Source organism: Amia ocellicauda, chromosome 7 (genome assembly GCF_036373705.1).
Source record: "Amia ocellicauda isolate fAmiCal2 chromosome 7, fAmiCal2.hap1, whole genome shotgun sequence".
In the NCBI taxonomy this organism is placed as follows: domain Eukaryota; kingdom Metazoa; phylum Chordata; class Actinopteri; order Amiiformes; family Amiidae; genus Amia; species Amia ocellicauda.
The window spans coordinates 9,585,122-9,611,563 of record NC_089856.1 but is presented as its reverse complement, the minus strand read 5'-3'; the positions used below and the strand labels follow the sequence as shown (position 1 = coordinate 9,611,563).

At 44.3% G+C, this 26,442-nt stretch overlaps 2 protein-coding genes across 4 annotated transcripts; one reads left to right on the top strand and one right to left on the bottom strand.

Annotated features, from left to right (window-relative positions):
• Positions 1–272: 272 nt before the first annotated feature.
• Positions 273–21,575, bottom strand: bin2a (bridging integrator 2a). 3 transcript variants are annotated; one of them, XM_066708249.1, is made up of 13 exons: positions 21,080–21,575; positions 19,044–19,214; positions 13,476–13,556; positions 11,162–11,216; positions 8,364–8,458; positions 8,147–8,242; positions 7,580–7,687; positions 6,590–6,675; positions 6,423–6,498; positions 6,251–6,333; positions 4,941–5,688; positions 4,316–4,411; positions 273–3,163 (listed from the first exon to the last, which is right to left on the bottom strand). In XM_066708249.1, exons 2-13 carry the CDS (start codon positions 19,122–19,124, stop codon positions 3,050–3,052), a joined length of 1,719 nt encoding a protein of 572 aa, XP_066564346.1. In that variant the 5' UTR covers positions 19,125–19,214; positions 21,080–21,575; the 3' UTR covers positions 273–3,049. The 3 variants fall into 3 exon arrangements, with proteins under 3 accessions (XP_066564346.1, XP_066564348.1, XP_066564347.1); XM_066708251.1 differs by having other exon boundaries at positions 4,941–5,685; XM_066708250.1 differs by having other exon boundaries at positions 21,138–21,575.
• Positions 21,576–21,724: 149 nt separating this feature from the next.
• On the top strand, positions 21,725–26,409 carry LOC136752723 (uncharacterized). Its single transcript, XM_066708252.1, has 5 exons — positions 21,725–22,286; positions 23,567–23,672; positions 24,390–24,496; positions 24,585–24,757; positions 24,878–26,409. Exons 1-5 carry the CDS (start codon positions 22,166–22,168, stop codon positions 25,154–25,156), a joined length of 786 nt encoding a protein of 261 aa, XP_066564349.1. The 5' UTR covers positions 21,725–22,165; the 3' UTR covers positions 25,157–26,409.
• Positions 26,410–26,442: the final 33 nt, after the last annotated feature.

Genomic DNA, 26,442 nt, shown 5'->3' with positions numbered 1-26,442 from the left:
AATGGTATATTGCTTTGTTAGTTCAATTAAGCAATTAAGAGCTGGGTTGGCACAAAAAACAGTAGGGCAGGGGGTACTCCAGGGCGGCTTTGAAAACCACTGCTCCAGAGTATGGGAGTGCAAGAATGAACACACACATGTATATTTCAATTTTATTTCCCATTACTTTCCTAAACTGCTTCATTTGCACTTTTAAGCATATTTATGAATTACAAACGGGGTTACCCTCAAAATATCTATAGACACTTTAAAGAAAAGGACACCGACTGGAATGAATGTCATAAAAATCTTTATTTAATTTAATATGGTTTAGCTTCTTTTCCAGCATTAAAAATGGCAAATCGTACAACATGTCATTTTGTAAATGGTTTATAAAGAAAAAAAAATTGTTAGAGTAAGACACAGCATACCATTAGCTATACTGTTAGGTTGGGAGTATGTTTTGTGTTAAAATGTTAACAATTAAAGAATACTCTGTTTGAAAATACCCTTCTGCTGTTTTTCTGTAATGTGAATCGTAGCACAGGGGGATATATGATACAGTTCCATTTTTACCTTGATTGGACACAGACTGTCAAAGGCACTTGAATTTACAGGACATCAAGTATCAACCCAAATCAATAGATGCACAGCAAGATACAGGCACTGATACATTGTTCATCAGAAATAACAGCTCCATCACAAAATTGTATTACATTCCAAGGTTTTAACCTCAAAAAAAAAAAAAACAGGATTGTGGACAAATCCATGTTTAACTTGAACAGCCGTGACAACAGATCATACATCACACACAAAATGGAGCTGGAACACACACAGCAGTTTCTTGGCCTTGAGGTGCGAGTGGGTGGGGGGGACTGGACTATGTTAATATAGCAGCTCTACCGCTCTATGCATGCATATTATATAACCATATAATATAATTATAATTATTGGAGCAGTAGAGGTATAGGGCTCTATGATGTGTATGCATTGGAGTGAGTGGAAGTGCAGCGGTCAGTTCAGGGAGCTTTGTCCAGACAGGAAGGTGGCATGTGTTCCCTGTGATGCCAAACTAGGCTGTGATCAACACACACAGCTGTCTGAGGAGGGGCTGAGGAAGCAAACGCCATCCAACGCATTTTCGGTTTTAATTTATTGTTGCTCTTACCTGAGATTAGACTGTGAGCCAATGCAATCTTTTGTTCTATTAAAACCTCAGAGAAAGCCATTAATCATCTTTGGACATAACTTTCCTAATCTGATCCTGCCCCCACCACAACCAATCACCACTCTACCAGTCTGACAATTGTTTTAAAATGTTTATCCAACCTTGGATTTTGAGTTCTACACTGCATAGAAAAGAGATGACAAATAGATGTTAGTGCATTCCATACAATTGAAAGTAGATATAACAATATGATCGGGTTCTGCTGAATTGATCAGCTGACCTGGCGCCTGGGGGACTGGGAGAGTGCAGCTTTGGAGAATGTAGATGTACAAAAAATACAGAAGTTTGTATCTCAGGAGATTTAATGCTGTACAAAAATGAGAATTACATAGTTGGTGATAGCCCTGTGCCCTACGTATTACAGCTTGAACACTGTACCCAAACTGGCAAAGTATTCCTCTGTCAATAAACAAGTTCATAGTCTTAAAAGGGTGATGGCAGAAAAGTAATCCAATGTGTGATAGTGCCCTTATGGAACAGACATTTTCAACCTATGGCAGATTTATTATCCTTCCATTTTTTCATATACCAAAATAGGTATTGTTTGTACACTTAAAATACATGGGGTCTATTTTAAAAGCATTTAGTCTTATTTCAATGTCCACCATGCATTTCCAACTTATAAAATAAATAAGATTGACAGACTAAAACATTTTAAATATACATCATGTAATTTAAACCAAAACGGCAGCCAATTCTGGTGTAGGAAAAACTATAAGGATTATAAAATCGACCATATATTTAAAATGTTTTTTTTTTTCCCCTTAGGGGAGGAGAAAAATGAACCAGAGATTTTACTAACAAGCTAAAAATGGGTACTTCAGTTTCCGATTTTCTCTATCCCCGATGGCCTATCAGCAAAAAAACAAAGCATAAATAAACAAAAGCAATTTAAGAAATACTGTGACCCATCTGTATGCGACTACACAGTACATTGCTGCAATGATCTACTGTGGTATGCATTTCTACAGGGTGATTATTTTTTTTTAAATGTTTTAATTCATTGAACCTATTCAGTTACTTCTATATTTCTAAGACCAACAGTATTGAAACCAAAATTGTACAAAACCTTAGGTACACACCAGGACACCAATCCACCCACAACTGATGATATGAAAGAGGCAATAAAACAAGGGGTGTACTCGTTGTTTCACAGAGAAGACTATGTATTAAATAAGCTTGGCATTGAAGACTGTGTCCCATATGTACCGCTACTTCTAGTAAATAATGATGTTTGTACTGATTGGTTACATTTATAGGAGTAACTGAAATGTTCCGACACATACAAAAAAATATATAAATATCACCCTGTATATCAGGCCCACAGATCTCCAAACTGCTACTGTACGGACACAAATAGACAAACTAAATATCTGCTTCTGTTTTAGATGGGGAATTTTCCATCGGTCCGAGACATCTTACATGCATTCCACTCTTCTCTGTGGTTCTTGTGAAGCAAAATTCCAGCAGGGAACACATGTGGCAGGAAGTGTGCAGGGGTAAGCATTACACTGCTGCACCATGCCTCTGGTAATAAGGTGCACCCCAGATATGTTCATCGCCATCATGGAACCGGAGCAGAAAAAACACACAACAGAGCAAACAGAGCCCTGCCACCCTAAAAGGACACTGATAAGCATTTGTGGCACAACACCAAGCATAAAACAGAGCAGGCACAAACACAGCATGGTTTGGTCAGGCTTGGCCTTTGTGGAAAGAGTGAAGTTTGTCAACAGCTCCGCTACGTTCGGCGGGGGGTCACCTGTTTTAAGGTGGCAGGGTTCAAAAAAGGGGGAGAAGAGTTGCCGTGATGACACCGAGTTTGAGCAGCCCAGAGGAGAGCTATTCAGAGTCCAGTGGTTTGGTAAGGGACTCCTGGAAGGTCCCAGTGTGATCACCCAGACTCTTGTGTTGAAGCCAGTCTCTCTCTTTCACCCCAGTCACCGTGCCTTCAGGCTGAGGGAGTAAAGAAACATCAATAGCATCCCAGCACTGAGAAGAGTCCCAGCAGCAGCAACAATAATTACTAGGATAATCCTTGGTCATTTATTTAGCACAAAAGGCTGGAACTCCATTTCTTGAAGTCTGCAGTGTCTTCTGGTTCTCGTACTTGTTATTACCGATTTCTTAATGAATGCCCTTATCCAGTAAAGCTCAAAAGCATTACATCATACAGAAAAGTGCAAAACACCGATATGCAGCCCTAGGTCATGTGAATAAAGAGTACAAAACACTGCACAAAGTTTCATCCATAATATTAATCTTTCAGGAAGCAGTTACAGGAAGTGTGGCCCGATCGTGAGCATGGTCCTACAAATTAGAAATAGCTGAGGTACTACAGATACAGCTGCTGGAATATACACACAACATTACAATGGTAAGAAGACCAGGAGAAAATAAATAAAAAAAAAATCAAAATTTATTTATTAAACAATGTGGTTGTACATATTGGCCTTTAGGTGGCAATGTATACCCTCCGAGTAGCACTCACTGCAAGGAAAGCATCCCCTGGCAATCCAAATTATTATTATTTTTTCACATATACTTGATCATAATGTGGATGTTTGCCGAATATAGATCTACATGTCGATTAACTCAATGGTGTATATCGACATATGTAGTCTTACATTAAACCAGACCATGTCCTATCCCTTCTCTGAGCTGTGCTTCTGTGCGGTTGCATCACAGAATCCACAACTTCAAACCTCAATCCGCACAGTCTGACAATAACTAAAATACAAGCAAATGGTCTCGGGTTACCAGTGGAGGCTCTTTTTTTATTGGCTCGGTACGGGAGAGGATACGGAGCCGTGCGTGTGTGGCTGCGTAGCGTACATGGTCAGACCCTGTTCAGATCCTCACAGGCACCCCCCACAGAGCGCCCGATCCGCGCCGTCCACCACAACCCCCGCCCACCCTCCCCCCCCGACACTCTACCTAGTCTAGGGGCAGTGACATCACCACATATTCAAGAGCCCTGTTACAATTGCACTTCCCTATTGTGAAAAATGCAGTCAGGTAGGTCATGCATTGATGATCACAGATTCATTCAGCCGACCAAAAACAATGATGTATTGTTCCCCAAACCGCCCCCCCCCGCCAACTCACCCCTTGCTCTGAGTCAGCGAGGACGAGAATGACGTCCCCCTCCTGAAACCGCAGCTGCCCGGCCTCCTCCGACGCCTGCTCCTTCAAGGCCACAGCCTAGAAAAAAAATGGAAACACAAACAAGCCCCATTCATTGGAGTCTGCAGTCTTGCAAGTCGACCGATTCAGGTGACTAGCTAGTGCCATTCCCAGGAAGTAAAATCTGAAACATCCCTGTCATTAAGTTTCGATTCACACTAAATGCACACTACCTGAAAATACAGAATGATTTGACAAGAATGTGCCTTACTATGTAAACTAGGTACTTTATTTTGAATCGTGCAGATTAACACTGTAGTTTAATAAAGAAATAAATAAAAGTTTGTGTTTGAAAAAGGATGAAGAGAGGAAACTTTCTACTGAGCCCAGCAAACGAAGTCAAAACACTGATGTAATATCACATTGTAAATACAGTATTGATAATTGACTATATTGTCCATCTAGTTACCTTGGATTAAGCATCTGCCAAATAAATCATTTTGCATTATACCGTTTAGGATTACGATGATTAATTATGATGATGATGATTCATATGACCCAAACAGAAGCCGACAGTGTAATTTCTCTCCTCTCGAGACTCTCCTACCTTGTACAGGAATCCAGCAGGAAGCTCCTGACCTCCAACACTCTGTTCCTGGGGGACGTCTTTTTGGGGATCGGGGCTGGCTAGGGCTTCCGATTCCTCAGCCTGGCTAGGACCAGGATCCTCCCGAGCATCTGGGATGGAGGCCTGCTCCGGAGTGCGATCCTGGGGGGCAACAGGCACAAGGTCCTGGAGATCTGAAGGGTCTTCCTCTGGTTTGGGCTCCAGGGCTTCGGAAGAGGAGGGAGTGGAGGCGTGTAGAGGAGCATCTGGGCTTTCAGTTGCAGGAGGGCTGTTTTCGGTGGGAGCCATGCTCTCGCTCCCCTGGACTGAGAGAGAGGTGTCACTGATCTCTTCCTGAACAGCGTTTTCGTCCGAGTTTTGAGTGGATATCACAATCTCCTCTGGGGCATCACCAGGTTCCTGGCCCCCATCTTCATCCGACTCCTGAGTTTCTGCTGCCTGGTCCAGAGCTGGCACGTCTTTGCCGCTGGAGTGGGCTCCCTCTCCCTTAACCTCAGAGGTTTCATCAGTGCTGGGCGGAAGCTTGGGTGACTCCGTGCTCCCATTGGCATGTGCCTCGGCCGGAGTGCCCTGGTCCTCCCCGCTCGCCGAGTCGGGCACCTTTCCGTTCTGATGTGGTTCGGAAGCGGAGGAGTCGGAGGGGCTCAGATCCGCACTGATCTCCGATGGGGGGAAGGCGGTGTTGCAGGGGATGGGTGCAGAAATCATGAGAGAGCGCCTCTTACTGCTGGAAGTAAGGAAGGAGATAGAGTAAGTTATGCCTGGACACTCTCATTGCTCTCTGCCAGCAGAGCTGTACCAAACAGGGGGGAGTGTCACACCCCGACAATAATGTTACCAAAAATAGGAATTTAGATTTTTGATTCATAAAGCCTAGAACATTTGCTACTAAGAAAGACTTGACTATTACCAATGAGACCTCCAAATCAGACATGCAGGGATCATTGGGAATTTGTTTTGGTCCATCATCACTGAAACTGAAGCAGTATTTCTGATCCTCTTAGACCTTATTCTCAAAATCAACAGAGCCAGGGAAGAGGGGCCCAAAACCTTGTGTCCCCATGGCAGACAGTGGCATTTCCTTTTTTGGTGACATATATAATTCTCCTCTCCAGTGACAATTACACATTCAGCTCTCGCCACAGGCAAAATGAGAAAGGTTGAATACCAGGCATTTAATTAAGGAACAGATGTGGACGGATGATTAAGAAGCAGGTAGAGAGCACAGAAAATCAACAGCCAACCCATGGTGCGGGCGGCCTTGCCTCTGTGGAGGTCAGTGCTCTTACCCAGTAACACCCTTAATGATGAAGACCTTGTCCGAGTGCTGGGAGTCCAGTTTGGTCATCACATTGTACAGCTCATGATTCAGCTGGAACAGAGCAGAGAGGAAGTGAGTGACGGAGGAAGGGTGGGAGAGAGTCAGGGAGGGAGAGCAATAAAGTAAAATCCGCAGCTTACTTTACTCATCTCCTTGTAGAAAACATCCCTCAAGTTGGAAATGTTCTGGAACACGGTCACGTAGCATCCAATTCGGCTGCGTTGGGGGGCAAGCAAAAGCACAAGTTGGATCCATGCAGAATATAGACCAACCTTACTGATCTATCAAAATCAAATTCTCGGCCCACCTGTGATACAGAGCTGGCAGTTCCTCTCGCAGCTCCGTGTTGATCTCTTCAAAGACTGTCTGCGCCATGTTGAACTCCTCCTCTGCCTGGATGCAGGAGAGAAACAACGAGTCAGTTACACAGAGCAGTGGGGTGTATCCTGGCAATGTGTCACATCAGGCGGACAAAATACTCCAGACTTACTCCATCGCACTGGATCTTTAATGGACCCGTATACTATCACAAGGGCGATTTAGCGTTCAGATAATGTACATCCATTTTGAGATCATCTCTTCTGATGACCAAAGGCTTTGCTTTAGAGGAAACAAAGGATTTTTTAAGGACTTCCATTTATTGACATTTATGTCTTCTCTCCTTTAAAGCTTTAATGTTCCGCTTCTCAATTAAATCACAACGATCCAACGACCAATCGTGTGTCTGTTAAGAATCTCTTTGCATTGAAACGATGCCCTTTAAACTGCAATGGAGTGAAGCACCTGTTAGTCAACAGCTAGTCAAGTGTGCCCTTGGTTTCAGTCTTCCGTTGAAAGGAAAGATTTGTTAAGAGCAAGCCTCCTCGGTTGGGTGGTTTTTTGACAAAACAAAAATGACGTGGCTGACTGAGCTGTGGGTCAATACATCTTTCTGCCCTCTAAGAATTACACGCACACTGGCCAACTGACTAGGTCCCCACTCTGCGTCCCCTCATGGAGTCTTAAAGGTGAGCAATTCTATAAAAAACACCCCATGACTGGCCCTCAGATCTTTGTAAATGCATTCAGAAATGGACATATCCACAAGGCTAATTTCAGCTTTAAATAAACTGGATAAAAAAATAAAAAAAAATCCAACTTCACAATGATTTAGGGCAAATGTGACGCATTACAACAAAACTGGATATGTAACTGAAGACTAATAACCAGCTTTATTATGGGGATCTTGAGAAACAGAGGCTCTGTACGGTTCTGCAACCACTGCACCCGACACCTGCCCCCACCCCTCACTTCTCACCTTGGCCACTTTGGCTTCATCTTTCTTCTTAGTGCTCTGTAGTGCCTCCAGGTGGTGACGGGCCCTGTCATAGTCCACCAGCTTCCTGCCGCGCTTGGCCACCCGGTCCTGGAGAGAGGGAGAGAGAAGGGGATTGGTATAAATACATCTCACAGGCTCCTTACATTGTACTAGGTTATTGTAATTGCATTTTTAATTTAATATTTTAAGGTTTTATATCATTCACAAACTCTCTCACTCCCGGTGGAACTTCACCTGACCTCCAAACTTCTCCTGTAAGAAACTGAAAACCGTTCTAATCTACACTAATCACACGTAGCACGGGTATTCAATATTGCCTGCTCAGTTTCCCAATCTCTCCCTCGTTCTATTTATTTTCTCTTATTGTTTTATACTTTTATGATAAATTTTGGTCTCGTCTGTGTGCATTTCACAACTTGTACCTCTCTGAAGCCACTGCATGGTCTGATGCACTTTATTCAAAAATCAAAACACATTTCACATGTATTTTGGAGTTTTGAGACAGAGGAGGTATTCACAAGGTTAGGGAGTGTTGTCTGAACCCACCTTGACTTCAGAGAACTGGCCCATGTAGGTCTCCATTGTTCGGACCGCCTGGTCTGCCATCTTTTCCTCGCAGTCATTCCAGAGCAGGTCTTCACTCTGTGTTGGAGACAAAGACAGACAGATCCAGCTTACCCCCTACTCAGAAGACGGCAACCTGTACGAAAACCAGGGGCTCCCAGACTACACGCATGCTGAAATGTATCGAGCACATACTCACATCGATGATGACAGATAGGTCCTCCCCTCCTTGCCAGTCTGGTTCGTACACGTCCCTCAGGGATTGCGACAGCCTCTTGGAGGTCTCGTGCATTACTGTGGGGGGCATCAACGGAGAGGTCTAAGATACAGAGCTGGTGTGCCCAACTTCCAGGGCAGCCCGAACAAGAGAGACAATCTGGCTATACAGCATGAAAGGCCTACTAATTTCACAGAAGTTTGTTTATTAACGGAAAACGCTCCATTTCCTTATTGGTATTAGGATTGTGTGTGGTTTGCCCGTTTTTAAGGAGAAGTTCAAAACCGCAAGCTCTCATTCTGTTGCTACTAGCAGTCTTTGCGAAAGGAGACAGAAGACGCCACGCAGGATCCCGATATGAAAACTGAAATGGAGCAGTTAATGTGAATATACATTATGAAATATTGCTTAGTGTGTTTCTTGCTAGGATGTAAGCTACTTATTATTATTATTTCTTAGCAGATGTCCTTATCCAGGGCGACTTACAAAACATAACAGCATTATAAAAGTGCAATACAGTCTAGAATTATAGATTACTTACAATCTTTAATTCTAGACTGTATTACTGCACTTTTGTAATGCTTCTTGTGTAAACTAAGTCACCCTGGATAAGGACTATGAAATAAATGATTCATAATATGTGGTTCTTTCATATAGGGCTAAAACTAATAGTACATTTGTAATGTGTACCCGGGCACTGAGTAGTGTAGATGTTCCCGAGACACAAACAGCCACCCTCAGCTCTGTGAACTCAGTTCAGTTCAAACAAATTTCCTTTGTGGTTTCCTGTTTTGTCAACGTGTTGCATAGCACAGTGGTACCGAGAGCGAGTCTCTCTCAGCAGGGCCATAGAGAGCAAGGGTAAACCACTTCTGCATTGCCTCTGCCTGCTTGGCAAGTGCACAGGGTGGGAAAATCAGCATCATTTTCATCTAGGGAGCCATTCCACCCATGGTTGACAGAAATAAGACATCCCAATATAAGAGAATACAATGACCGCAACAAAAAAATATCTATAATCTAACAGGACATCACCACAGGCCATCACTTGCCTGTAGAAAAAGGCATGTTTTCAGTGCTCTAAAGCTTAGGAGATAAGTGGCTTTACAGAACTCCAGGGGGGGACGACCCAGGGGCATTTCTAGACTTCAAGTCTTAGGTGGGCTTTGAAACGGTGTCCAGGATTTTTTTTTCCATTGTCAGAGCCGGGGGGTGGGTTGCTGACGGTGTTTTGCGGAGTTACTTCTTCATTCTTGGATTCTTTTGTTGTATTATTTTTAGGGGGGTCGAGAGAAAATACAAGGGGCGGCTGACGGTGTTTTGTCAAACTGTTTGACCGTGCCGTTACTTCATGATCATATTATTTTAGGGGGGCTGAGAGAAAATACAGGGGGTTGGCCCAATCAGAATAGGATTTATAAAAATATAATACATGGAGCTTGCACTGCACAGATGCCTGTGGAGGAGGTACTCCATTTGAAAGTGATTTCCTCAGCACATTTCCTCTGGCATAGGGCCTATAAGAAGTCTTTTGTTTTGATGAGTCATGCAGAATAACCAAACATAGATCTACAATACCCTGCCCTCTTCCAAAAATATATATAAAATAAAGCAATGAATAGTGGAAGTGGCAAATTTAACCAGAGAACATCCACACCCAATGCTATAAATATCTCCTGTGTGCGTTCGTGCATGCTCCTTTTTGTGCTTGGTGTTTAATCATCAGGAACCTCCTCTGGGTAGGTTGACGAGAGAATCAGGAATATTCCGGACAGACTTGTCATGTCGTATCAAGCAGCCTTGACTGGGAGATCTGCAGGTGTATGCGGCACACCACCAAACCCAAACGGGAGCAGACACCAACCCAACCTCAGCTGGGTGTCTCGTGCCAGGCTGGGAGGCACACACTAATGGGCAAAGCTGATAAGTACTCTAAGGTGCACAGAATTGTTGTTGAAAACTGGATGACTCCGATAGATCACCCCGATCCCATACATGTATAAGCTAGCTTTACTGTGTACTGTAAGCCAACAATCAGTGGAAATTAGTTCTCAGGCAGCCCAAAATGAGTGCGAGTTTGAACACTAATGCAGGGGTGTCAGACTCCAGTCCTGTATCTGCAGGATTTTGTCACAACGAAAGCTCTCAGTTATTCAGTTAATGTCATTATTGTCCCAGGTAGGCTTAGCTAGACTTTCATGTTTTAGTTTTACAGCGATAGCTTCAAATAGGTCGATTACTCCAGATATATTGTCCCCAGAGATAATTTCAGAGTCGGCAGGGAAGTGTTTAATTCATCCAGTTAATTGTTTAAAGGAGACCAATTAAGGAGCAGAGAGCTGGTCTGGAAACAAAAACCAGGAGACAAACCGGCCCTCCAGGACTGGAGTTAGACACTCCTGTGCTGAAGGCCGATTCAGGGTCACCTCGAACTCGACCGAAACGTATTGAAATGAACAAAGAGCATCATATTCTGCCAAGTTCAGCATGTGGACAATCCGCCACTCAATTAAGAAAGAGGATCTAAGCAGAGGCAGGGTGAGAGTTCAGTCATGCAGCGTGCAAACTGCAGGCCGTGTTGTCAGACTCGTAGCACGCAATGTTGGGAGATAATCAAGACCAGAAGAGTTAAAATGCCACAAATGACACCACAGACTGCCTTTCCTCAAACCCACCACAGGCCCTATTCACTTTTAAATCAGGTGAAAGAGACAATTAGATTAAATGTACAGCGGTAAGCCTGCTTAAAAAGAGAGACAGCACATTTAAAATTAAAGTACCTTTTACAGCATTGAAGTAGGCCTTCAGGTCTTTAAACAACTTGTTGCCGTCGTTCTAAACAAAGGGAAGGGGAAAAAAATGAAACCGGCGTTAATTCCTGGAGACAGCTGTGTTCCTGACACTCAAACAGCTAACGGGACCTAATGCAACAGTATTGGGTCGAGTCCCCGTGCCTTTTTCTGCAGGCGGCCCACTTGTGTGAAGACTAGTGACTGAAGGTTTGATGGTTCTTATGGGTGTAAGAATTAAAAAATATTTTTTAAACTCAAGATCCTTTTCAATGCCATAGGCTCTAGGTCAGTGTCAGGGATCTTATCACACTCATACTCCCAAACAAGTTGACGTGCACAGAAAAAAACTCTTTGAAACAGATCTGTAGATGGTGCACAGGAAAGATCTGTTAGTGATCATTTTGAAAGTTTCCTTAAGTGACCTGAAAGGGTGCAGATCTATCAAAGGATCAAAGTCTAAAATTAAACCAGAAATATGCTTACTGGGACAACCTTCTCCTTTTGTTTTATTCAAAGTGAAAAAAATGTTATTCAAGATTGAACAGAACATTTCAACTCAAACAGACCCAAACACAAAGAGCAGGACCAAGAATTTAACATTAATTGATTTAAAGCGTATTCAAATTTAAAATGCATTTATCGTGTCGTCAGAAATGTAGAACTACGAAAACTTTAGACCGTTAGAGAGCACCACAGAGTAATCGAGACATTGCTGAAGCGTCACCCTACATTCAGTCTCTGTCTTCTGGAGAGGAAAGTGAGGCACTTGTCCAGCCAATTTTAACTTTGAGATCGTGTCTGAATAATGTATTGACTGTGACAGGTATAAAATATGGCGTCTGAGTAACGTATATAGTCACATTTTTAACTGTGATAATGCTCCTTGAGTTGCGCAATTGTCACCTACGCAACGTTTTCCAGGATCACAACCCTCACATATATCGAGTGATTACGGTGTATACATTTGTAATACTACTATGCTCAGTAGAGCTCTTGAATCAGTACAATGAGCCTTATACTCAATATCAGGGCTGCTAGTGGTATATTGATCAAAGAGCCCTTTTAAACCTATGGTGCACATATTCTAGGTTTTTACTTTGTGTAATACTTTGCTTCCGCCGGGCCCCCCAGTCCAAGCCCCACTAAGCCTTGTAACAATGTTTGGGATTTAGCAGTACATTCTCTCTCGTGTTCTTTTGCAGACGGATTTAAAAGGATTGAAATCTCAGGCAGGAAAAAAAGAATGCAGATTTGTTTAGCGTGCAAGGGATTTAGGACCCAATCCTCCACTTCAGGTCTGCCCACGACAGAAAGTCATGGCTGGGGCTTCAGTCAGGAGCGAGGGAAGACCTCCACCACAGCTCTAGCACTAGAGGAACCTTACAACCCGTGTGCTTTCATTTCCTTTGGTTAAATGTTCGAATGTTAAATGCAACTTCATTTTCTCGCCATTGCCAATGGTCTGCCAGCAACAGACCACACCACCGAGAAGGATGGGCGCACAATCTACAAGAAAGCCTTGGCCGATATGCATTAACTTTCCCTAATACTTGGATTATTGGTTACTTAAGATGGTTTCTCGTCACGTGACAGTGTAGATTGTGTTTATTTTGATAGATCAGCATTTTTCAGTTGCACTGGATTAAAAAAAAGTAACAATGGAAGAGATGTATGCGTGCACTTGCACATGCATGTGCGAGTGTGATGGTGTAAGTGTGTTTGTGCACATGTGTATGTATGCGTGTATGTGTACGCGTGTATGCTGTGGAATTCATGTGAAATTCACAGAGAAAGAGTGCAGCCCTTAGATAACACTGACCGATCCTCACCGCAAAGGAAGACCAAGGTGCGAGTGGGCGGAGCAAGTAAATGCGCTCGACTGTGGCGTAGGAACACAAGCCGATACAGCATCTGTGAAAAGGGTGTCAATACTTCAGCAGAAAGTGTCAAAACCAAAGCCCAGCCCAGAACTTGTCTTTTGCTGTGAATCCGAAGAATAAGCTGCCACAGAAATGTGCTGAACACGGTGAAAGAGCTCGAAGGGAGGTGTGGCTTCCTGTGAACAGTACAGAGAGAGAACGCAGTACAACTTAGCATTTCCCCACAGTAACAAAGGTCACGCGTTTCCTGCCCGAATACCCTGAAGTTAGAGAATAGATGGGAGAGCAGGGATGGAAACTGGGACAGATTCAAGATCCAAGAGTGGACACCTGATGCAATTATATGCACCACTAGGCAGAAGAGAAGACGACGCTTCTAGATTATTTTTTTCTGATCCGATTACAAGGCTTTTAGGGGTTACCTGCTGCTTGTTGAAGTTCAGGGCGCACTGTTCAAATTGTTCATCTTTGGTCTCCACGGTTTTGCCCAGCTTCTGTAGAACCTGCAAAGGCAAAGAGAGATAGTCAGCGGCGCATTAACCTGAGAGGCCATCGCACGGAGAGAGACTGACTTGTGAGATACAAGTCTGAACAATAGCCCCAATATTCTTCCCATCACTAAGGGGGAGGGTTGCACACCACTGCCAGTTAAAAGTTTTGCCACCCCCTTCACTTGAAACCATGTTATTCCACCCAACGCTTAAAACAAACTGTACATTTATGCAGAAAGGTACCCTGGGAGAGTTATGGTTCTCAATTGAACAACAAGCATCAGACTTGCAGTTTTGTCATTTGACATGTCTACGGTCGTGGTCTGGTCACGGTCGATGTTGGCATCAAGTCGGGCCTAGACAGGAAATAATCCTTTGTTGGGATGCAAGATGAGTGCTTGAGGGCTTGTGCCTCTAGAAAAACAAGAGCAGTGTGTGTGTGTGTAGGTTAATGTGTGAAATGGATCTCAATGCAGCCTCTTACTTCCTACCCCCTCGGCCTCACTGTTGCGATTTCTATACTAAGGAGTATAAATCAATCCCCTTTTTTTGTACATTTAAAATATAGCTTTTAGTCAATGATACATCTCTACCTTCAAATCTGTAATAGACATTTTGCTGAAAATATATTGTAGAAATTAAACCTCACCACATATTTGGAAGCTATACAATATACGGATTCCAGACAGTTATAAAGTGAAGCCCTTGCATTTTAAATGTAAGAAAGGGGGCCAGTTTTGGTGGATGAAACATAGGTTTGTTCTGTATGGGAGTGCCAAGAGAGAGAGAGTTTGCACCAGGAAGCTTCTAGTTACAAAATCTATACCTTAAACACTCGACCGGTTAACTTAGCTTCCTATTCTCCCAAAGGGTTGTACAACGAAAAGGGTGGTGTGTTCCAGGGGTTGCAAGGTCACGTTCTAATTATGCTTTTGGTTATTATGCTTAATTAATTAATGTTGTGGCAACATAGTAATTAAAGTGATCACAGAACATAAAAAAGTTTTGGCAACACAGATTTGTAGACTCCAGGTAATGTTGTCAAAACATTGTACAATGACGGTATAAAGTCATTTATAGAACGGTATTGTGCAGAAAAAAAAAAGTGCAAGTTTTTTTTTTTTTTTTTTTTTTTTTTTTTTTATAAATAAGATGCCTGGCAAACAGCAACAGTGTTTGATAGGTATTGGCATTCTGGAGTTGTACAAAAATGAAAAGGCAATTCTGCTCCACAACAGTCAGAGGACAGTAATAAGTTTCAGCATCAGTTTTTGTCAAGTCCTATGTGTCAAAGCAAAAGTACAACCAGACACACCGTTGCCAGAAAGACTAGGTTGGGTGGTTTTGTGCGTACTCCTCCTCAGCCTGCGTACAGAGGTAAGTCACTTTCCCGCTCGCATCATAGCAGACAGATGTCCACAGCACCAGGCCAGCACACAGAGGAAGTGTGGCGCTAGCAGGAAGCCAGGGAGAGCAGGCCAGCGCTCGTGTGTGCTTAGCATTGTGTGCCGGAGCAGCTGTGGAAACAGAACCAATTCTGGATGGAAAGGAAGGCGTTTCAATCCGGGCTAAATTTAGATTCGGGGATTACACTTTTTTTTCTTTTCTTTTTTTTCCGCTGAGCAGGGGAAACGCAACAACAGAGATTCCTTCAAGACCGACAGCCCAGTAACTTCCGCGAATGATTTTCACTTTCGACAGGGCAAAAAATCCCCAAGCCTCTTGGCTGCACATTTACAACCGTCTCGATACTTGATTCAGTAAGTTTGTCACAAGTTAGGTAAATCCATAGTTAGCATTTGATTCCCTGGTGTTTTCATATTTAATTCATATTCAGGAAGCAATTGGTGAATCAAGTCATGGTGAAACATTAATTTCACTCTCGCTCGGACCACATTTAAGCAATCGTGTACGGCCAGGTTAACAGTGGTGTCATTGTGTTTCAGAGTGTGCAACTGGATGCAATCTTCCTCCTAACTGGCTCAACCAGGACAATTATCCACTAATAGCACAGGTTGAGGCCTAGAAGGCTGTCCAGTCTGGGCTGGTGACCGAGCCCATTGTGACCAGGATTCCCCACGGGGGCAGGAGGCAGTTGGCCTATGACTTGGGTGGGTGCCCATCAACCAGGGCTTCCTCGGTGCACGTGCCTTCTGCAGGGTTCTCACTGAGAGCTGCACCAGTCCCCCCCACAATGTTATAGCTCTCAAATTAAACTGAACTGGTCTACAAATAATCAGTTTCCGAATCATTGTAAGAAAAAACATTTCAAATCATTCCAATCAACACTGACTGTTAACAGAGGTGTGGAGTGGAACTCAAGATCAGTGACTTTTCCATTTGGCTTCATTGCGAGCTGCAAGTTATGTGGCCTTATAGATAGCAATGGTGGATCGGTTTCCATTCTCCATTCACGGTCGTAAAATGGCTCCTCCCTTCCGGTCTGTCCCACTCTTTTCACCGTCCCCATGAAGATTTAGTTGGTCTTGTGTGGCAAAACTGGCCCTTAGTTTCTACACATTTTAAATTACTCTCGCTGCATCATCCCAACACTGATGGTGTAACTTAGCACATCTTAGAATATATCGACCCTGTAAAGGAAAACAGATAAAGTAATAAAAGATTGATGCTCTGGCTTTGGATCTCCTTATTTACAGCCCCGAGATGGGAGAGCAGTAACACGCGCAGCCGTCCATCTTTTGCGGTGCCGTCCCACTCATGATCAAGATCACTCCCTCGCTGCCGGCCACCTGTCACAGCTGTGCTGCAAGATGATTGAAAACACGAAGGGCAGACAGGAAGAGGACGGAAAGGTCTCTCAGGACTTTAGTCGAAGAAGTTTGCAGAAACAGAAAAATGGAGATGTATAAATAAGAAGTCAGCTGATCTGATGTTTTGGTTAGAAGAGGAGTCAGCAGTTCAAGAGGATAGCTCCCAGTGAAGGTTCCTGGCAAACGCCAGTAGAAGGAAGGAGCCAGCAGCCTGGGAAAATCCCCTCTTAGAGCAGCTAGCCAGATAGACAGACAGGCAGACTGGCAGCTGCAGAAGTTGTCTTTCAGCAAATGCAACTTCTCTGAATATCAGGGAAACTTAAGGAAGTCCAGCCAGCTGCTTCTGGCAAAAACACAGTGGCAATCAGAAGATAATTGCATAGACATCCATAAAGGCCACAATATAGGGATGCTTTCTTAATAATAAAACGCCGACGTCTTCAAATGTTTCTTTGGATTTGGTACCAGAAATGTACAGTGAGATGTAAGGCTTCTGACTGGCCCACAACCACCTTAAATAAGTCATGGCACTACCTCTGCCGTCATATCTTCCTGACTAGCACGTATACACAGCCATAGACAATCCATATGTTTTTTGCATCTATGACCAGCCAAGTTATTCTGCAAGTCTCCAGCAGAGAGTTTTTCTAGCTAGGTCTGAACCGAGACATTACATTAGACTGAAGGTCAGATTTCCCTTAAAGAAAGCTGAACACATCCCTTCAACGGCTTGCATTTCCTCTAATGAACCGTCCAAGGGCTACAGATTAAACTTGTCCTGCTAAACTGCATTCAAAGGCTGTAAGATCAGGATTTACATCACACATTGCAATTATGATATTATTGAAAATCTAGCACAGTAGAGAAAAGGCCAAATGCAGTAGGAAGATTAATTTATAGAAACCTGAAAAATCACTAACTTAACTTAATATGGTACACAGGCTTCTCTTCCACCTTTTGACAATTAAGATTATCTTGTATGCAGTGGCTCCAGCAAGTATTAGTATAACGGGTATCTGAAATAAGTTTTAAGCTTAAAGAATAAGATGGTAAACTGCACAATTCCATATAGCCCACTTCTTTCTCTGCTGCTACCTTGTCTGGTAAATGTATAGGTGAACTCAGGGTTGCTGCATGAATCCCACTTACTGTGAGTAACAGGGCATTTCAGTGTACACTTACTTGGTTTTATTTAGTAACCTGTAAAGCAAATCATACTAGTTTTGAATGTTTTTACTACACTGCTTCTGTGTCTCTGGGTTATCTTTGTATTATTGCATTTCTTAGCAGATACTCTTATCCAAGGTGACTTACAATTGTTATAGTACATCACATTATTTTTACATACAACTACCCGTTTACACAGCAGGGTTTTTAGCAATCTAGTTACAGTACCTTGCTCAAGGGTACAACAGCAGATGTCACATAAGTCAGAGCAAGAGCACGGTTTCGCATACAGCAGTCAAGGTCAGAGATACTGGCTGAACCACAGCCTCTAAATCTAACACGCAATCACACTTATTCGAGCTGGACTGTGGCTCTGCGTTTGTCCTCGTCATTGTTAAAGCGAACTCTGCAGGGAAGCGCGGCCTACTTAAAGAAAGGCCAGCGAGACATTCTTGGGTCTGTACAAGAAAGTCTTCGCATTCGTCGGCTTAGGTGTCAAAAATGTCCCCAGAGAGATCAGCGTTCCCCCGCCTACTAACAACCAGTCGAGAGCAGGCGTGGTTATTCAGAGACTGGGTAAACAAACCATAGAGTGAGCAACAGCTAGAGCTCCAGACGCACTCATTAAAGGTCTGCGGTGTGAAGTGAATAACTGGCACAAAGTGTCTTAGATAGACGGCCACCTCAGCTTTCAAAACGGGACTCACGGTGAAACAGGCATGACTCCCATGTGTGATGGTGTCATAAGTAACGCACACATTTCTGCTCTCCTTCCCTGGGACAGGTGGCTTGTGGGTGGACGGATGATTGAATCAGGGTTTTGCACACGACAGAAATGACTAAACTCCTGTACATCCGACTGCCACATAAGACTCAGAAAGTGAAGTCAGGCTCTGGTTATTCATGACCGCGCTTTCACTAGAAAACGGCGCTCTCCTCCGGATGTTCAAGTTACAGTGTCAAGAGTTTAAGAAAAAAAAAAAAACTATCATATAAGGCTCCACTAGTCACTTCATAGACGGGGCGTGTTTTTGAACAGAGACTTTCATCTGTGTTTAAAAAGGCAAAGCCCAGAGTTTGCTACTTAACTGCCTGAAAGTCGCGTCACCTCTGGCTGCAGCACGGCTGTGCCAGGTAGCTACTCCTACACCCGTGTGTATCGGGCTGGGGTGCATGGCTGCACAGTCACCGACTCCCCCATCACAAGATCAGTCTTGCACATTTTTGTTGTTCGTTTTCTCTTTCCACCAGGACCCCATCATCACCACACTACTCAACACATGCCTGCCAGTGCAGTTTGCTCTCGCTTTAGATCATCGATGCAAAGTACCAGAACACAACGACGGATTCGAGGTCATGGTGTGGAGGAGGGCAGTTAATTAGAGACGGCAATCTTTCAGCCGTTAAGAAATAACAGCCACCTAAAAAAAAGTTTAGGTTACAGACACGTTTGCGTCACTGCAGTCCGAAGATCAAAACCGCCCCACAGACGCATTCTCTAGTTAAATAACTCTGTGTGGCAGTGCCCACTACCCCCTCTCTGCCCTCTCCCCGTACCTACCTTCTCCTGCGCTCGACTCAGCTGTTTCTGGAATCTCTTGGCTAACAACCCCGCTCCTCCGGCTGTCTTGTTTTCCGCCATGTCTGTCCGTCTCTCCTTCTCTCTCTCAGTCTCGCTCACACTCTCCTTCCTCTGCTGGTGGCGATGTGGTTTTTATACAGCTGTTGTTTACTGCACAGGGAAGACAGCAGAGGGGAGGGGTAAGGGGTTGGAAGTTAAGATTTTTCAAGCTCAAGCTCAACCCCCCCAGCTCTGTCACCAAAACCACATCCTGATAGGTATCCAAGAGCGCAGAGCCGAGACAACCCTGCCTGCCGATTCCTCCACACCAGTGCTGAACGTGGCCCTCCATCGATGGCCACTGAGGTAAGGGGGTCCAGGGCAGGTGTGAGGGGGATCCCAATAGTAAATACTTTAAATAAATTATTCTGTTAAATACAACTTTCAGGTTTTTTTTTTTTTTTTTTTTTTTTTTGTATTCTTGCTTCTGCTTGAACAAGTAAAATAAATCCATTATAAAATGTGGATTTCTTGGGCATATAAAATCCCTCTCATCTTAATTAGGTCTTGATTGGTTGATTGATTGATTTTGTTTTCAGGGGGGGGGGGGGGGGTGGACATTAAGATCACTCTCAAAGGAGCAAGGGCAAAACACGTGGTTCTGTACACATGAATGGGTCGACTGCTTCTTTGACCAGAAGAGAGCATTTCCTAGTCTTTGCAAGATGATGATTTAAGGGCGGTCTATAGAACTGGACTAATGACCGGAGATGAAGAGCTTGGATATATATAGGTATGAGTGTTTGGAGACATGCTCTCTCACTCCCTCACAGTCAAGATTTACTATAGCAATGGACTCAAAGTAGGGGCCGCGATCCACTGAGTGGGACCTGGACAGCGAAGAAAGCTCTTCACAGTCACAGCCGGGGCAGAGGACACACCTCATGGCACACAGGGTCAAGATCTCTGCAGGGTTGTGTGCAACTTTAACAAAGTGCGATTCGAGAAAACAGGATCTGGGTGCAGGGCTGCGATTACTGCCAAGTTACTATCAGTGGCAGCTTGTTGATTTCAGGGGACAGACGATCTGCACAAACTGGTTTTGGCACAGACTCAACCACTGTTTGTGTTGCCTGACTTGTTCTGCCGAGAAGTGAGGTCTTTCTGGTGTCTCCACTGCACCCAGTACTGTTATCATTTTTGTGCTGCACTTTAAAAGGCGTTTAGATCACTTTTGGGACATTTCTGCTATGTATTGTACTTTACACACGGTGCAGCTGGTAGTGTTTCCTGTGACTATTGGAAGTCGCCCTGGGTGAGGGTGTTTGCAAAGACATTACTAATACTAATACACTCCCTGCTGATTAACTGGCTGCCAAAAAAGTCCTCTCTCTCTCTCACCTGATCTGCTATATTTGATCAGCTGGTGCACAATGTGGACTGGACTGTGTAACCCGTCAATTCACCCCCTAACCCCCATTGAACCATTGTTTGAATCTTACAGGAAGAAGATATTAGCACTAACAACCATCCCAGCTGACTCACAAGGCTCATACAATAGCCTACAGGTCTATAGCTACAAGAAGAACCCTTACAAAACAAAATTAGACGCATACATACGTGGTGTGCTTTCATTCAGTATAGGAAGCTTCTGAAATAGTTGAAGTACACCCAAATGTATTAAACATGACATTTTTTCCCCATTACTATACAGAGACTTTGCAAATCTGTAGTCACTCACTACACTTTCATGGTACATCAAAGCAAACGCACAAATACATCAATAAGATACAATTCAATACAATAAATACATAAGCCCTGACCATTTAGATGCAAATTTCCCAGCTGTGGTTTGCAGGTCTGAATCACAGCCGCAATACAGCAGTGCAATGGACAGATATAACCCGAGACAGGACTGTACGCCAGCCGGCAAGAAAACGGTTACTTGAAGAGATGAGACCCGTAAACATGCGTGGTTTCCAGCGACACTTCCTTCCCCTCACACGCAAACCCATTTCACTGACATCCCAACTCACCCTCGAAGGCGCGTCCAGCTCGGGCTGCAGGTTCAACTTTCAACAAAGACAAACTCACCCCCCCAAAAAAAGAAAGACGCAGCCAGATGCCCGCCCCGACAGCAGCAGGCACAAGAAGAAGTGTAAAGGGGAACTAGGCAAAGTCATCCACGACCAGCTCATGTATTGAGGAAGTGCTGCGGATCCAGAGGCGCAGACTCAAACCCAGCCTGCACTCACTGCGGGGCTGCGAGCGGCTCCCCCGGCGTGCCGGGACTAGTGGAGTCGCACTGGCTTTATCGCAGCCGGCAACAGGTTTTTCCCGATTTTATTTCCAAACCCCCCACCCAAGTGTTGCCAAATCAACCCCCCGACGGCTACAGTGTATCCGGATATAGTTGCTGCTGCCGCTGCTGTGTCAAACGGGAGTCGCCGGCTGGGTTTGTGTGAGCCGGGTGTCGGCTGGGGGCGGGTCCGTTCAATCACCGCCACTTGGTCGCTGGCCGCAATTAAGAGGGTAATTGTCTAGTCTTCTAATTACCTGCTCATCGCTATAGTGTAAGTGACGTGGTGGGATATAAAGTGTTACAATGTTACTGAGACTGCAACGTGTCAGGCTTGTATTTACCAATCCTGACTTAAAGTACTTTTTTTTTTAAGTTTTTTAAGTTCTGCCATTATAATCACCCCAACAAGTAGTCCATGTGTGTATTTTATTTATTGATTCGAAATTAAATCCCAAGCTGTCGACATCTAAGACTGTTATTATAAAGTGCGTCTATTTGAGCACCTCTTCTATTCCGCCACCTCCTGGCAGCCCTGCGTAATTGCACCCTGCACTGGGGAAGGTGAATTACCGGAGCAGCATCTTTTTAACTTGAATTGTTTGCTTCCTTATTATTAAATGAGTATATATTAGTACTTCTCGGACAAAGGCAGACATATACGACGGATTGTAGTTGGCACTATATTGATGCTGTACCGCAGTCAATGCTACAGATCATCAAAACAAACTACACTTCCCATGAGCCCCCGCGCTTCGGAGTGGGCGTCTTCTCTCTGCCGCTGCTCAGTGCGCTTAAGTCGTGCAGGTACTGACCCGGCGGCATGTGGGCAGCAGTGATGGGCAGTGCGTTGGCGAAGTGTGCCCTCGCCGACCTGGCAATTCAATGGCTCGGGTGGGCTGTGGCTTCCGCATTGAAAACGGAGAAGTTCTACGATTTGGCGGGTGAGTCCCGGCTGTGCTCCACAGGGCGCCTGCACGGTGAATAGGTGTGTGTTTCTTGATTGGTGTATTTATTCTTCTGATTCAGCATGGGGTGAGGCTGCTGTGGAGCATACTATACTATACTGTAATATTTGCATTAATTCTTACGTGCATTGTAGTTGTGTGTGTACAGGGGTGCCAGTTATGCAACTCTTTTGTAAGCCCCGCGTCATAGCAGCAGTGTTGTGAAATAAGACTGACGGGAGCTCCGCCCTCTCTAGGCATGCGTGAACTGTAGTACCGTAAACCACGGACACAATGCGCACTGCACGCAATTGTGAGGAAATATGAGTTTGAGGCAGCACTATAGACTAGTAAACACTTTTTTTTGGTGCTGTGATATTGCTCAAGTGTAGGTTTAATTTTGAATTAAAAATAGTCTGCTACAATGTGATCCTGTGCATTAGTTTTCCTGTTTCTGTTGCTCAACCAGCCTATACTTGGAGGATCAGTCGCAATGCACGGCTGTTTAAAGGTGCGAACTTGTGAAAGTGTGTCTGGGACTACGTGACTGTGCACACATGCCAATTATGCAATAAATATGCATTTAACCGAAGCATGTTTCCATTAAAACAATGCGTTTTTAAAATGGGGCCAGCTGCTTGTTATGCAATAAAACGGGAGTAGGCAATTATAAGGAGTCGACTGTTTAGACACTGCAATGTAAGTGCCTAAGAGTGAATACATTTATACAAGAATGCTGGGTATTCATTTCCCCAAATAGCACCAGGTAAATCGACTCACCCATCACATGGTTGTACCCGAGCCAACCATCCTCTTAGAAACACGCTCAAAATGCTGTTAATAGAAACTTTACGAAGTCTTAGGATTTTTAGGATGTTGTGCTCTTCAGTTATGCGGTTGCTGAACACTGGCACAATTCAGCATTGAACTTTGATTAAACACATTTTCCACTTGGCATTGTATACAGCGTTATCTGATTTCACACTTCATGCCACTACAATACAGTCTATTTTGAATCCGCTCAGAGTTGGCCTAGAATCCAATTATTGTCATTCTGGAAGAGCACATGGTTTAGGCCTGGGCGTCTTTCCCCCCACATTATTTTCCAATGGTTTTCTTACTTCTATACACAGCCCTGTATCGCTTAATTTGTGGCGTTCAGTGGAATTATCCTTTCTACTGCTCAGAAATAGCTTAAACCAAGTCATCCATTGGGAAAATAGTTTGGGAGACGTGTTACTTCATCATGTAACCTCGTGTTTGTCTCTGTCCCGCAGGTTCGGGAACCTTCGTCCTGCTCGCTCACCTCAGCCGGCGGTGGGGAGGGTCCGGCTACCGGCGGCAGAGCATTCAGACCGGCCTGGTGACAGTGTGGGGGCTGCGGTCAGTCCAGTTACTATCTGAACACGGAGCACGGCCGTTAACTTATGAACTTCCACACTTCACGCGTGTGCCAATGTGAACGTGACTGTGCAGCACTCCTGAAACGGTGCCGAGCAACTGAGGGGACGGGAGTGTAAACCTCACTCTCGTTCCCCACAGAGCATTACAAAGCACACAAATTAATAAAGCTACAAATCTACACCAATTACCCAGAGGCCAACAATGACAGCCATAGCTTAATTTGTAGCCAGTCTGTGCCAGCTCTAATGAAAAACACTATCTCCTAAGCAGCTGGATATTTCAGTTTGCCCACCACATGCTAAAGTAAATTGGTATCTGTAAGGAATCCACAGGACATAATGAGGAATCAATAAGATGTTTATTTGGTAATAAAATAATGTAGAGAGTGTTGACGAAGCGAAAATATAAATTTATAGGCCGAGGCAAGAGAGGAAAAGTCCATATTATAATTTCTTAGATGCTAAGCTCAATAGATTTACATATAAATCAGCATTTCTTAAAAAAAATTTACAAATTATATTGGCTAACAGACACAACAAAATATAAAACCAATATACAAGATAACCTGTATCGCAATCAGCCAGCATGTGGTGTGATAAATGACAAGTTGAACTGTGTATTTAAGAATAATTTGGAAGGACAACAACAGCCCCAGTTTAATTCCCGTCAAACGCAACGTCTTCTCGCCCTGAGCAGGTTGGGCTTGTTCCTGTTTCTGCGGATACTGCGTGAGGGGAAGGACCGGCGCTTCAACAATGTCAGGGACGATCCGGGCACTTTCTTCACCTACTGGACCGTGCAAGGTACGCAGCACCCTCATGCGCTCTCCGACACCTCGGGAAGGAGTTGTGTTCACAGCGATTCCCTCTCTCTCGGTGTGGTCCATTGCAGCTGTGTGGGTGTTCGTGACGCTGCTCCCCACCCTGATTCTCAACACGGAGCGCCGAGACCTGCCGCTGGGGGGCCGGGACTACCTGGGCTGGGCCATGTGGGGGCTGGGCTTCGCCACGGAGGCCATCGCAGACCAGCAGAAGTGGGACTTCAAACGGGACCCTGATAACAATGTAGGTACCATGGGCTGTGTTTAGAGTCAACAGTGAGGAGGCATTGTCATCTAACTGGCCTCATGTTTTTCCCCACAATTCCCTCCTCTTGGTCCTTAACCCCGACTCTGCTTTTTCCAGGGGAAGTTCATCCAGAGTGGACTGTGGGCCTACAGCCGCCACCCCAACTACCTGGGGGAGATCCTGCAGTGGGGCGGCCTCTTCCTCTCGGCCTCCTCGGTGATGCGGGGCGCCCAGCAGCACCTCAGCGTGGTGTCGCCGCTCTTCGTCTGGTTCCTACTGCGCTACGTCAGTGGCATCCCCATCCTGGAGAAGCAGGCGCTGAAGAAATGGGGCTCGGACCCGGCCTTCCAGCAGTACATCCAGAACACCCCCCTGCTCTGGCCCTTCCTCGGATGACCGCCCCCCCAACAATCCTACCCAGCTACACATACAGAGCACAGCAAGGGCTAAACCTGACAGAGAAAGAGAGTACAGTACAGGAAGGTTATTTTCAAACTTGAGTAATGATGTGGCTTTCCCTTAACTTACAAAACAAAGGTTGTGTGCTTTAATACTTTTAAAGTGCTGCAGTAGAACAAAAACTCTCCCGTCCTAAATAACCTCATGTAGCACTTGAGACAGGAAAACAAAATACTGAAGGGATGTCCTTGAGGGCCAGATATCACAGGTCTTATAGGTCTCGCTGGGCCTCCATCTTGTAAAGACCTGGGAAGAAATGTAATCATAACCAATAAAGTGAACACCATTCGTTATTGACCACTGGATTAGGAGAAAGACCCCTCATTGATTCAGAGCTTGGGGGTTTAGGGGGGGGACGACACATTCTACACTACATTCAGATCTGCAATGCTCAATACAAATTCCATACAGGAAATCAATGCTCCCAGTACAGCGTGTGCCCAGTTCCTCATTTAGACAACTCTCAGTTCACTGTGGTCATCTATTATAAACCAAATTATCTCAGATCAACTGTAACAGTGGAGTTCCTCTTGGCAGCTTCATTGAACATTTGAAAGTCCACCAGTTCTAAATACATACAGGAGACAAAAAGTGTGTTTTAAAATACATTACTGTACTTTTTTGTTTCTTGAACCATCTTTATTTTTTATTTTTTAATTCCCCCCCTCGGGAGGACAACTTTATTGTTTATTTAATCACTTTCAGTTAGTTTAAAAAAAAAATACAAAAAAATGGAATAACAGTTTCTTTACACTTCCCTACCCCCAATAACCCCTCTAACCCCACCCAACCCTCTTCCACCCACGCTCCCCTACTACCCTTCCCTACCCATCCAAGACTATCTGTGGCCAAGAGACAGACAGACAGACAAACAATCAGCAGAGTAAACAATTAAATCAACAGGTGGACAATTAGACAGACGGACTGATGACACGTCAGCAAACTAAGATATAAACGTACAATTGTGCGCATATATAGGATACCAGTTGGGATGTATCACTCACGTCCAAGCATAATAAAGAAAAGAGGGGGGGGGAAGGAGGGGACACAAACCCACATAAATAAATTAATACATTATTAACAGACTGTTTGGGTGTGTGTGTGTGCGTGGATGAAGCATTAGTTACAATGGTAAATGGAAAAAATTGAGAAATTGTGCCCAAGTTTCATTAAATCTGTTTTCCTGGTTATTGTTGGTGGTTATGTTTTTTTTCCTGTGTAAT